Genomic DNA, 12,817 nt, shown 5'->3' on the forward strand with positions numbered 1-12,817 from the left:
CTCTCTGTCCCTCCCCAGCTCATGTTCCCCCTCTGTCTCTGTCAAAAATAAACTAAAAAAAAAAACAAAAAAACAAAAAAACCCAAAGAAGCACATTTATCATACATGATCACTTTCCAGCTACTACTGTTCATTGTTGATTTGGCCCAGATTCTGATTTGAAATCGGTGACTTGCTAACTATCTATGAGGAGACTCTTTTGTTTTGTTTTGTTTTTTTGTTTATTTTTATGTGTTTTGAGAGAGAGAGAAAGCAGGTAGGGAGGGACAGAGAGAGTGGGGGGGGGGGAGAGAGAGAGGGAATCCCAAGCAGGCTCTGCACTGTCAGCGCAGAGGCCGATGCGGGGCTTGAACTCAAGACTGTGAGATCGTGACCTGAGCCGAAACCAAGAGCTGGATGCTTAACCAACTGAGCCACCCAGCACCCCTAGAAGATTCTAGAAATGGCAAAAAATATGCCTCATTTTCTTTCTTTTTTTTAGATGTTTTTAATTATTTTTGAGACAGAGACAGAGCATGAGCAGAGGAGGGGCAGAGAGTGGGGGAGACACAGTATCTAAAGCAGGCTCCAGGCTTTGAGCTGTCAGCACAGAGCCCGACGTGGGGCTCGAACTCACACACTGCGAGATCATGACCTGAGCCGAAGTCGGACGCTTAACCGACTGAGCCACCCAGGCGCCCCTATGCCTCATTTTCTTACGTGTGCATGATGCTTGGGATTTCTGCTTATAGTGTGGTTGGGGCATTACCAAGAAAGACTGTTTTTCAATGATTTCCAGAAACTATTATTTCCCATTTCAAATGGAAGACACACTGTCATGTTTTCCTTCTATAGCTGACCACTATTTGAAAACTGCTTCTACAGGCATCAAACGTGTTTATGGGCCCCTTTGATTTTATTCTATGTCATTTTTATTAAACATACTTACCAAAATTTAAAAATCAATGTAATCCTCAAAAAAGAATCAACATAATTCTTCACCTTAGCTGATGTATAGCAACTAAAATGCTTATAAACAAGTGAAAATGAGTAAGATCTCACTGTGACCTCTTGTTTTAATCTTAGATCGATCGTTGAATGTAAGGATATTGCCAGCATTCAGTGGGACTGGAAAATCGGTATGTTCATAAATGTTCATCCTTTTTTTGGTCAGTATCCTTTTCCTCTAAGTGACAAAAACACGAATCAAGAAATAAATACCTTCATTTACATAATATTTAGTCATTTTTGTAAAATCACAGAGTAATTCAGTACACAGAGGGCTCCAGTGGTCTACAGGGAGCTCTCCGTGAGAACTTGTAAATGAACCTTCCACAGGAGTTAATTCTTAACCTTAACCTTCAGGAATATAGTTTTGCTGTCCTAGGAATTCTGAGCAAGACTGACCTTCGGTCACACTCCCTGTCAATTAGATCTGTATCATGAGTCCTCAAAGCTCTTGTGAAGGTTGTCTGCTTGATGTGATTTGTGAAACATTAACCCGAATCATCTGATGGCGCGTAATCACCCACCACCTTCCATTGCTTCTCTCTGGTATTCCTGGGCACCTGCACTAATCAATAATGTAGAAGAAAACAGTGGTGAAACAGGAAAGACTCCAACCTTATTTAATGATGGGTGGAAAGAAGTTATAAGCAGTACGTAAAATGCCGTGTTCATTTGCCGGGCTTGGATAATTTAGTTCAGTTAAATAACTTCGATTGCCGGGGTGTGAGTGGCTGTGTGTGGGTGTGTGTCGGGTATGGGGGTGAGATTGAAGAGGCGGTTGCAAAGCTAAATAGTGAGCACCCGCACTGTGTCTGTCCGATAGAGGATGGGTATACTGTGCTTTCTGGGAGCACTGAATTTAATGAGATGAACAAAAGATTATGGGTTATACTTCTTGATCGTTATTCTGCTTTTATTGACCTTTTATCACAAGATCTCTCTGCGTGGGGCGGCTGGAGCTGTTGAACCAGTCCCACCGTGAGCAAGTTTCTGTGCCCTTCCCCCTCAACACCCTGTTGCAGTTTTGAAGTCCTTCCTCTATGTCATGTCTTATTATTATATTTTTCCTGAGAGCTTTCTATGCCTCATTGGCAATGCTGAGTGTTAACAAGAGACTTTGTAGATAGTATGTTAAACAGTTAGGGAATTTTATACGGCAGCCAAGCCTTCAAAGTGTCTTTGCCTTCTGATTTCTTCCTGTGATATTCGATATTCCACTTTTGTGTCCCCCCACAGCCCTGCTGTTTGTGGCGTTTGCCCTCTGTATGTTTTGCCTGTACAGCTTTATGCCGCTGGTGATTCAGGTCACTAGTGCCACTTCTGTGAACTTGGGCATCCTGACAGCCGACCTCTACAGTCTTTTCTTTGGACTCTTTCTGTTTGGCTATAAGGTAAGCAAATAGGAACACTTACTTGGTCTAAAAGAAGTAATGGGTTTCTTTAATATTTTAGATCCAAAATTAAACCTCATTTTTGGGGCAAGAATTCACTGACAGGGGCGCCTGGGTGGCTCAGTCAGTTAAGCATCCGACTTCGGCTCAGGTCATGATCTCACCATTCATGAGTTTGAGCCCCACGTCGGGCTCTGTGCTTACAGCTCAGGGCCTGGAACCTGCTTCCGATTCTGTGTCTCCCTCTCTCTCTGTCCCTCTCCTGCTTGTGCTCGGTCTGTTTCTCTCGCAAAAAGTGAATCAACATAAAAAAGAATTTCACTGGAAAGTCCCCCTGCACTCCAGGCAAGTAGCATCTTATTAGTATTATAAGAAGACTTTTGATGTTACAGACTTCTGAAAGGGTCTTGGGTCCCCTCGAAGGTCTTGGGAGCTTGAGAACTGCTGCATCAGAAACCCGTCTTTCTTTAGTTGTACCTTCAGTAGATGCCCGTTGACGAGCTTGCCATCACAGCAAGCGATTTGAACACATAGTTAGAATGTTGGCTGTTGCTTGATAATTTTAGTTTCATTTGGGAACAACAGCTACAGTCCTTTGTCCTTGTAGAATTTTGTATCCAGGCAGAAATTGCTTGGCACGGATTTACACTATTCCCAGGAATTGGCCGTGAACTCACAAAGCCTAGTTCCGTGAGTTCTCAGAAATTTCTGCTTAAAGAAGCATAAACCATTTTTGCCCTGCAACGTTACATGTAACAGGAGCTAGCTGTTATCTTTACAAACTTGCTGGTTAAGGTATTCCTGAACTAAAACTGAAAGGGTATTTATAGCTTCTTGGTAGCATCATTAAAAAATAACATGTCAAAATGAATCAGAGAAGTGATCTAACAAGCCTAGGATTTTTTTTTTTTTTTTTTTTTTTTTTTTTAATGAGAACAATTGCTAAGGGCTATAAAGTAGGCCTTCAAAGTGAGTCAGTTGTTGGGGAGGGGGGCAAGAAAGATTGATGCTGTGTTTGCATTTCACATAGCTACCACTAGGAGGTGATGGTGTTTCTGTTTTGCAGTTAAACTTAGCAGTTGGCAGGTTATGTGTCACATACACTTCACTCACCTGTACTTTTTTCTTTTTAGTAAGTAAAATTTTCTAAGTAAAATAATACCCAAGTGGGAAGGAAGAAGTAAGGTTAAAGAAATAAAAGCTTTGAAGTGAAAATTCACCTGCCACTACTTATTATAAGCTCCCTTCATGCAGATATTTCCTCTTTCACTGCTCTTAACTTTATATGAAAAAGCCATTTTTTTCAACCACATACCTTTAAATTATTATTCTCAAAATTGGAGCACGCAGACTTTAAAATTCCTTCCCAGTTCTTTTGCTGTATGTTTCTTTGTCCCTGCATGTCTAGCAGCTCACTCTTAGATCAGACTTGGTTGTTTTGGTCAAAGGCTGTTTTGAGGCTTGTAGAGCAAAGAGCGATCTGCTGTGATCTTCAGAGTAAATTACAGAGGTGGAAAACCATTCAGAGCTTAAAGAAGATACCTAATGTTGTAGAACCGGTTTTTAAAGACAGGATTATAAGCCCAATATACTACCACTTTTTAAAAATTGTAGTATCTGAAATAATGTTGGCTCTGATTTTTTATTAAAAAATTTTTTTAATGTTTATTTTTGAGAGAGGGCAGCAGAGAGACACAGAACATGAGTGGGGGAGGGGCAGAGAGAGAGGGAGACACAAAATAGCAAGCAGGCTCCAGGCTCTCAGCTGTCAGCACAGAGCTCGACACGGGGCCCAGACCCACAAACCATGAGATCACGATCTGAGCTGAGGTTGTATGCTTAACCAGCTGAGCCCCAGGTGCCCCACTTTGGCTCCGATTTTTTAAAAAATCAGAGAGTTGAAAAAGTTTAAAAATTTTGCCTCCTCTGGAATTGATCTTGAGTAAATACTTACCGACCAGAGGAGCTACAAGAAACTTCCTGCATAGATCCAGATACAAAGCGTAGAATTCAAAGTAAGAAAAAAGGTGAAGGTAAGAGCCTCTAATTCAGGAAACTTACCCCATTTCCTCAGAGTCTCTCCCCTCTAAGAGAAGTGTCTCCATTTGATCACCTGCTTCTTAAAAGGAAAAGTTACTTTTTCTTTTTTTTTTAATTTTTTTCAACGTTTATTTATTTTTGGGACAGAGAGAGACAGAGCATGAACGGGGGAGGGGCAGAGAGAGAGGGAGACACAGAATCGGAAACAGGCTCCAGGCTCTGAGCCATCAGCCCAGAGCCTGACGCGGGGCTCGAACTCACGGACCGCGAGATCGTGACCTGGCTGAAGTCGGACGCTTAACCGACTGCGCCACCCAGGCGCCCCAAAAGTTACTTTTTCTTCTAAACATTTAAAACCACCAAACCAAAGAGGACGTGTTTTGACCAAGTTATGTAGATTTACCCACAAGTAACAGTGAACATTTTATAGGCGAACATAAGTACTGGCTTTATAACACTGACTTTAAACGTTTAGCGTGCTCTAAATAGCTTTAACTTTCCCTAATATACTCTGAATATTTTCTCCCCAACAAATATTTATTAAATACCAGCTGTGTGTTGAGGACCGTGCTGAGTATTGGATCCCAGAACTAAAGCCAGGTTCTGCTGTTCAGCTTGACATCAACACTGACTTTGCATCATTGTCGTTGACTTTGAAGGCTTCCGCACTTTGCGGAGGGCTGTGGCTGTTCCATTCCTTAAAGAGTTCTAAAGGCTCAAGGGGAAGAAGTAATCGAGAGCCTTTAAAAAATTAACGTGTGGAAACCAATGGTGACTGGCAGAAGCCCACTGCTGGAGGTGAGCAGCAATGCTCTTAACACCCATTTCACACCCCTGGTTAGTTCCTCCTTCCCCCTTTGGGAGTGTATCTAGATTCTTCTTTCTCCTCATCTCCTTTCCCAACCTGTTGTGTTTTCTGATTGTTTTTCTTTGTCACCCCCTTATTAGAACTCTTTTTAGACATTAGAACTCTTTGGGGTACACTATGAAATCTCAGCTAGTTTAAAAATATTTATTGGCTTGAACAAATAGCACACCCCATTCTTAACTTTAAAATCAGGTTAGCAGGACCATTCATAAGTTGAGTTCGCTTGTTGCCAGGGAAAAAAATGGTCCTAGGCACTTAATGACACATTAATCGTGCTGCCTAGTTTCCCTAAGTTTTACTGCACCATCCTTGGTCAGTCTTTAGCTTTTCTCTTTCTGTGTTTTATCTTTGGTGCTGTTAAAAACAAGTGTTAATTTCCTGGGGCACCTGGGTGGCGCAGTCGGTTAAGCGTCCGACTTCAGCCAGGTCACGATCTCGCGGTCCGTGAGTTCGAGCCCCGCGTCGGGCTCTGGGCTGATGGCTCAGAGCCTGGAGCCTGTTTCTGATTCTGTGTCTCCCTCTCTCTCTGCCCCTCCCCCGTTCATGCTCTGTCTCTCTCTCTCTGTCCCAAAAATAAATAAACGTTGAAAAAAAAAAAATTAAAAAAAAACAAAAAAAAACCCAAGTGTTAATTTCCTTAATACTTGACGTTTTGTATGGATCCTCAACTCCAATAAGAGCGAATATACAGAGTGCATATTTATTTAAACTTTGGGGGTATGTCAGGCCGTTTTTCATAAGAATACATGGTGAATTAGTGTTGTGTCTTCACTGCATTTTGCTCTGGGTAGTTGTTTTCCTAAACAGAGAGGGGCAGGTTGGAGAAAGCCACCAGGAACTCCATGTCTCGGTGGTGTGTCTGTCAGAACAGGTTCTTGCTGTAATCAGTCCTTCTGGGAGCAGAGAGGGTATGGGATTCCTCCTGTAGGGGCTCCCTTCCCTGTGCTTGTCCACCTGCACTTTACAGCAGTGACTTCTTTGGGTTGGAGGCGTTGCTGAGAAATGGTCTTTCGAGCTCTAAAAATCTGAATCTGCTCAGTCCACCATAAATTTGATTATGTAACACGTGCCTGCAGGGACAAGATAATTTATTATATTTTAACAAAGTGGATTTTATTTCATTTTTTAAAGTTTATTTTTATTTATTTTTGAGAGAGAGAGATAAAGAATGAGCAGGGGAGGGGCAGAGAGCTAGGGAGACACAGAATCGGAAGCAGGCTCCAGGCTCTGAGCTATTAATACAAAGCCCGATGTGGGGCTTGAACCCATAAACCATGAGGTCGTGACCTGAGCCGAAATCAAGAGTCAGACTAAGGTGCCCCCAAAATGGATTTCACCACATTCTCACACACGAAGGGTTGTTGAGAACTTGTCACATCTGTACATCCACATTGTATCTTAGGTCCCATCTTCCTCTGTTTCACGTCAGTATTATAAATTGTGCTTATGGTCTGAAATTGACTCTCTTGTGGTGTCCAGGCTGACTTTCGATTCTTTCCACTGAGTGGGACTGGTTGCAAGGTGGGAGTACAGCTGGGTTATCACAGAGCGAGGCAAAATTTCCATTCTCTAGAGATCCAAGGGTCCCCTTGGCTGAGGCGCCAGCTGCTGTGGCCAGAGTGCGTACGATCATCGGCATCCGTACTGGAGGGTTTTGGGCATGAGCGAGTGTCTCCTTAGGCAACTTTCAGGAGAAAAAGATTGTGAGAGGGTCACCCTGAAAGCACAGTTGGCAAAGGGCGGCAGCCATCGTGTGTTTGTCGGAGACCACGACCCATAGCCTGTTCTCCTCCTAGTTTTCGGGGCTCTACCTCCTGTCCTTCACCGTCATCATGGTGGGGTTCGTCCTCTACTGCTCCACCCCCACGCGCACAGCCGAGCCGGCGGAGAGCAGCGTGCCGCCCATCACCAGCATCGGAATCGACAACCTAGGACTGAAGCTCGAGGAGAACCTGCAGGAGACCCCCTCGGCCGCCTTGTAGCTGGACAAGAAGGGGTGCACACGCCTGAGGCTTCCTGGGAAGCCGGGAGCCGTGGCCGGGGGCAAGCAGAGCCCGCTGAGCACCGAGGGGACACTTGGAAAATTGGTAGGTGAGGAGTGAGCCCCGTAGCATTGGACTGGATCCGGTGGTTAAATTTTACAAAGGAATACAAAATAATGTATCAAAAGTAGAAGTAGGAAAATAGAACAGAAGACAGGGTGGCTGGGATCGTGTCTCTGTTTGAGAACCAATATCTGTTAGCGTCAGGGAGACAAGCTGTGCCCCCGTACTGGGGTCTCGGAGGCACAGGTGGGAGAGCATTGGGGGGAGACAACCAGGCAGGATCCAGCCTCAGGACAGGGCCTGAAAGTGGGCTGTCCAGCTGGGCTGGGCAGTCAGAAGTTGGGGGAGTCGGTGTGGTTTGGGGTAGGTTTCCACAGTTAGAGGCTTCTGGGTTTTGTCTCGCCTGAGACACTCGTTGTCCACAAGCCTTGTGGCCTTCATACCACAGTGAGGTCTGGTGATTGCATATGGCGGCATGGGTCGGTAGCCCTTGAGAAATCCCGAGATACAAGTGTGAGTATCGTAGATGTAGGAAAGAAGGGTCCATACAGTAGACTGAGGAACGCTGTCTCCGTTGTTCAAAGAGGGTGCCACACTACTTCTCACCAAGTGTTTGTAACGTGCCACGAGACATCAACTATCACTATGCCACTTTACAAAAACTGCGTATGTAAACTTTTTTCTAATGTAATAAAGAAATTGAGGGTAAATGTTCATGTTATTAAAAGATTTTGATTTCATGGAAATACATTCACTGTGTGGTTTCTTTGATTAACCAGTTCCCCTTCTGGATTTTAAATGACTTTATTAGGGGCGCCTGGGTGGCTCGGTCTGTTGAGCGTCCGACTTCGGCTCGGGTCATGATCTCACTGTCAGTGGGTTTGAGCCCCGCGTCGGTCTCTGTGCTGACAGCTCAGAGCCTGGAGCCTGCTTCGGATTCTGTCTCTCTCTCTGCCACTCCCCCACTCACACTCTGTTCTCTGTGTCTCTCCAAAATCAGTAAATGTTAAAAAAAATTTTTTTAATAACTTTATATATTCCAGATTTCTCCATATCCAACGTTTTAGGATCATGTCTTCTGTAAGGTGGCAGACCTATCTGGGGCTGTGATGGGATGGAGGGAAGTTCAGAGTGAACCCACAGATCATTTGCCAGAATAATCTTTTTAAAATTGAATTATCTTAATTAAAATTTTTTAAATATATATTTTTAAAATTTATTTATTTTGAGAGAGTGAGTGCAAATGGAGAAGGGAGAGAGAATCCCAAGCCAGCTCTAGCACTACCGTAGAGCCTGACATGGGGCCTGAACCTGTGAACCTCAAGATCATGACCTGAGCCACCCAGGCACCTCTAATTTTTTTTTTTTTTTACTTTTTTGAGTGAAATAAACTTTTATTCTCTGCAGCTGATTAAAACTAATGGTTGGTTTTTGCTCGGTACCATTCACAGCTACCAATGAGTGGACAAGTTTAGGTTACATTGTTTCGCCCTTTGGGGAAGACTTTCAGTTTGATTAGTACATTATTTCTTAAAATATCCTTCTTTGGGGGGTGCCTGGGTGGCTCAGTCGGTCAAGCATCTGACTCTTGATTTCGGCTCACGTTACGATATCGCGGGTTGTGGGTTCGAGCCCTGCATCAGACTCAGCGCTGACAGCATGGAGCCTGCTTGGATTCTCTCTGTCTCTGTCTCTCTCTCTCTGTCTCTCAAAATAAGTAAATAAACAGGGGCACCTGCGTGGCTCAGTCGGTTGAGCGTCTGACTTCAGCTCAGGTCATGATCTCGCAGTTTGTGAGTTCAAGCCCCGTGTCGGGCTCTGTGCTAACAGCTCAGAGCCTGGAGCCTGTTTCAGATTCTGCGTCTCCCTCTCTCTGCCCCTTCCCCACTCATGCTCTGTCGCTCTTTCTCTGTCAAAAATAAATAAACTTTTTTAAAAAATAAGTAAATAAACATAAAAAAAAACTTTTAAAATATCTTGCTTTGGCATAAACCTGTACGTAGGGACAGTGAAATGGAGAATCTCAGGTGACAGCATCCCACGTGTCTGTTAAGGTTTAACTCAACTGTCATCTCTTTCTCTGAAGCCTTTTTCAGGCCATCCAGGCCGGGCCTCTGCTCCTGTAGGCTACCGGGGCCCTTGTTCATATCTTCCTTGTAGCACTTACTGAGCGCTTGCTGTTTACCTGCCCTCCCTCACCACGGGCTGAGCTCTTTCAGGTCCACTGTGGCCTTTATTCATCTTTCTAGACCTTGGTCATCTCACCTCTTGGGCATTTATTAAGTGAACTTTGTCTTTGGTCCCAGTTCAGAGAATTTAAGGGGAGACTGACCTAAAGTAAGGGTTTTTATGCAGATACTTTTAGGCAGTATTCTCTTACCCTGCCCTGCCCTTTCCACCCATCCCCCTAAACCTGGTGTTTTTTCTCGTCTCCTGCTCCCTCTGGAGAGGCAGGGGCAAAGGAGTTCCCATGTTAGCATCCCGAATTAAAACTTAGAATTCGGTCTTCCAGAGAAGGAAGGCTGTGAATGACATTCAGTAATTAAATAATGGTACCGCAAAGCTCTGCATCCCGGCTTCAATATTCAGTTCGTGAAGACTGTCACTTCCCCGGTCTCCATAATAACACTTCCATGGAAAATGTGTCCTCAAATATCCGGCTCACACACAAGCTTTTGAAACACAACACGTTCTTACGTCAAGAACCTCTTGTAAATACTTTTCCAGCCTATTAGAACAGTATTGATGTTTCGATCTTTTTTTTGTAGATACTCATATCGTTAAAAAAAACCCTCATGAGTGTTACAATAGGGCTGCTAGGTTGTTCTCTAGTGTCGTACAGAAGTGATAAATTGTGCAGTTGGACTGTGGTTACACGGGAAGGAGAGCAGTCTTTGCTGGTGCCATTTTCACTGTTTGCGCTTTGAGAGTAGGTTCTCTAGCGGACAGGCGGTTAACATTTCTCACCCTTCTGGGACCAGTGGCTCGTGGAGAATTTGTATGTGTTATCTGTGGTGTGCCCAGCAGGTGGCGCTTTAACAGGTGTTCCTTACAGAGACCTGTGACATAAACCATTGTCATTTTATAGTACCTCTGTAATATCCTATTAAATTGAAGTGTTTTGTTTTAAAAGAGGGTGTTCTGATGACTGCCATCAGCAGGGATTGGCTTTGATGAGCAGGTGAAGGATAGAATTCTCAGAGAAGTGGAAACCTCTCTTGCAGGGCACAGAGTTTGGTGGCTTGGGGGGACAGAGAAGCCAAGATTTCTTTCAGCTTGGCAGCTTGCAGCCCCCATGGCTCTTGAAACACTGAATTCTGAGGGGTACGGTTCCCCTGGAGCTGCTGAGCCAGCAGGTGCGTGTCTAGTGAGAGGAGCTGGGAAGATTTTCATGTAAAAACCAGCCTGATCTTGCCGTTTTCCCTGCAGCCCTGGAGCCTGCCCTTTTACGACGCCGTCTGCATTGGCTCTGAGGTCTTCTGTCTGCCTAGTCACGACTCTCTTTTCTGTCATTATTATGGTGATGTGCCATTTTCATCCACATTTAATCACTTAGTATCTGGACGCATCCTCAGCCCTCAAAAGATAGCCATAAATCAGGGAACTTCAGCAGATAGCCACTTAGCTGATTAAAAGGCGAGAGATTTATGAGGAAATTAAGTAATGCTGAACGTGCAGTTCTCCCACAGTCCTAGGGCGTTCGGAGACGTCTGGCAATCTAGAAATGGTATCTCTAGGGGAGTAAAGGCTCTCCAGAAGAGCAAAATTTTACTTGTAGGATTTACTTGCAGAAAGTCCCAGACTTTCTGCTCCTGATGGCTTTTGTCATGCACTTCACTCCTTGGTTGAAATACTGTCCTCTTCAAGCAATCCTGAAGTGCAGATACTTTTGGAGAAGGAATTTAGGTTGAAAGGGAAGTCCTTTGAACAATTACTGGCTCCAAGTGACCTTAATAAGCATACAGATGGTGCCATATAATCATCCTGTGGTGAGCAGTGACTACCTGTGGCCTGCCCAGTGGGGAGGCCAGATTTTACACACCAGGTATGATGGAGGGGACTAGTGGTGCTAGTGTCTGGAGTTACCACGTGGAGTCCCATCTTCCCCAACCACAGATGGTACTTTGTTTCTGCGAAGTGACCATGCTGTTCCCCTCTGGCCCAAGTATTTCACATTTTCCCGTTCTTTGGGATGTCTATTCTTGGTCTTGTGAGCCCACGTGAGAGCTTACCCACTTTGGTCTTTGTGAAAAGGCTGGCAGGTGAATGCATGCACCTTAAATGGGGGTGCGGAGGGACACAGACACCCCCTCGTCACCTCCATCAGCAGCTCTTCCCCAGCCCTACCCTCCATCTTATTTCTCCAGAAACTGCTTTGTCCATAGGACTGATAGGAGCTGCCCCAGGAAATCTGCCCCCACCCTTGACACACAGCTAGAGGCATTCCTGTAGAACTTCAATTTCCGGTCCACCTTTTGGGTTGAGTGTAAATGGTACCTTCATTGGCCACAACTGGCATACAGTAATTTGGAGGATTTGACAAGATGGGGAGGGCCAGGGCCTGATTCTTGATCTCACTATAGTGTGAGCATGCCAGAACAGGGGTGTGTGGCCCAGTTGAGAGCCACAGCTGGCTGGGGAGCATAGTGTACTTCCCAAGAACTCTTGGGTCATGATACACGAACTTAGGTCATGCCCCATCTCTTTGTGGGGAGTAGAGCAGGAAGACTCTAGGTCAGGCAGAGCCCCTGGCTGGGAGACTGATTTGTAGACAGAAGGGCACTTTCTAATTGCCTGGAGTTCAGTGACGGCATGCTAATCTAGGAAGAAGTTTGGCTGGGTTATAGGAGGATACCCACAGAGATCCCCAAGACAGGGATGCATGGGACAAGAAGAGACTAGGGAAGGTGAGAGTCCTATGCCCCTGGGACTGTGGATGGCACCACATTCATGATGGTCGAAGGGTGCTTTTGTCCAGCTTACATAGGCAGGAGGACTGGTTTCTGCTTTGTGAGCTTCTGTTGATTTTCTTCCCAAATGTACGGTATTACCATGGAGAAGATGGTTCTCTGGATGACAAAGGGTGCCATTCTTTTCTGGGTGGGGCCTGTGCTGATCCAGGTGGGCCCAGACTTGATATAGTTCGTTGTGGTTCTCCAGGGAACGATCTGAACCTGCTGAAGCCTGGCCATCTGGGTCACAGTCCTTAATACTTAGCATTCAGATTCAAACACAGTCATCTCGTAAGGTGTCAGCTGAGCTCGTGCACTTAATATATATCTCTTGCCCAAAGCTACTGACTTTATTTCCTGTCTAGGGGTCTACACTTTCAGGGATCAAGCAGTTTTTTTTTTTTTTTTTTTTTTTTTTTTTAATTTTTTTTTCCAACGTTTATTTATTTTTGGGACAGAGAGAGACAGAGCATGAACGGGCGAGGGGCAGAGAGAGAGGGAGACACAGAATCGGAAACAGGCTCCAGGCTCTGA

General features: G+C 44.8%; 1 protein-coding gene across 5 annotated transcripts in view; it reads left to right on the top strand.

Moving 5' to 3' along the window:
* Nucleotides 1-12,817, top strand: part of SLC35F2 (solute carrier family 35 member F2) — a 132,658-nt gene that overhangs the window by 81,085 nt on the left and 38,756 nt on the right. For 4 of the 5 annotated variants that reach the window (XM_086679218.1, XM_086679216.1, XM_086679215.1 and 1 more), the window contains 3 exons: nt 1,066-1,118; nt 2,224-2,378; nt 7,083-8,081. In XM_086679218.1, coding sequence (XP_086535344.1) covers nt 1,066-1,118; nt 2,224-2,378; nt 7,083-7,268 — 394 coding nt within the window. In that variant the 3' untranslated portion in view covers nt 7,269-8,081. Of the gene's footprint in view, nt 1-1,065; nt 1,119-2,223; nt 2,379-7,082; nt 8,082-12,817 lie in introns of those variants that run through there. The other variant, XM_086679219.1, reaches the window with a different exon arrangement.

This window comes from Puma concolor, chromosome D1, assembly GCF_028749965.1.
Source record: "Puma concolor isolate L17-30 chromosome D1, mPumCon1.1.hap2, whole genome shotgun sequence".
NCBI classification, from domain to species: domain Eukaryota; kingdom Metazoa; phylum Chordata; class Mammalia; order Carnivora; family Felidae; genus Puma; species Puma concolor.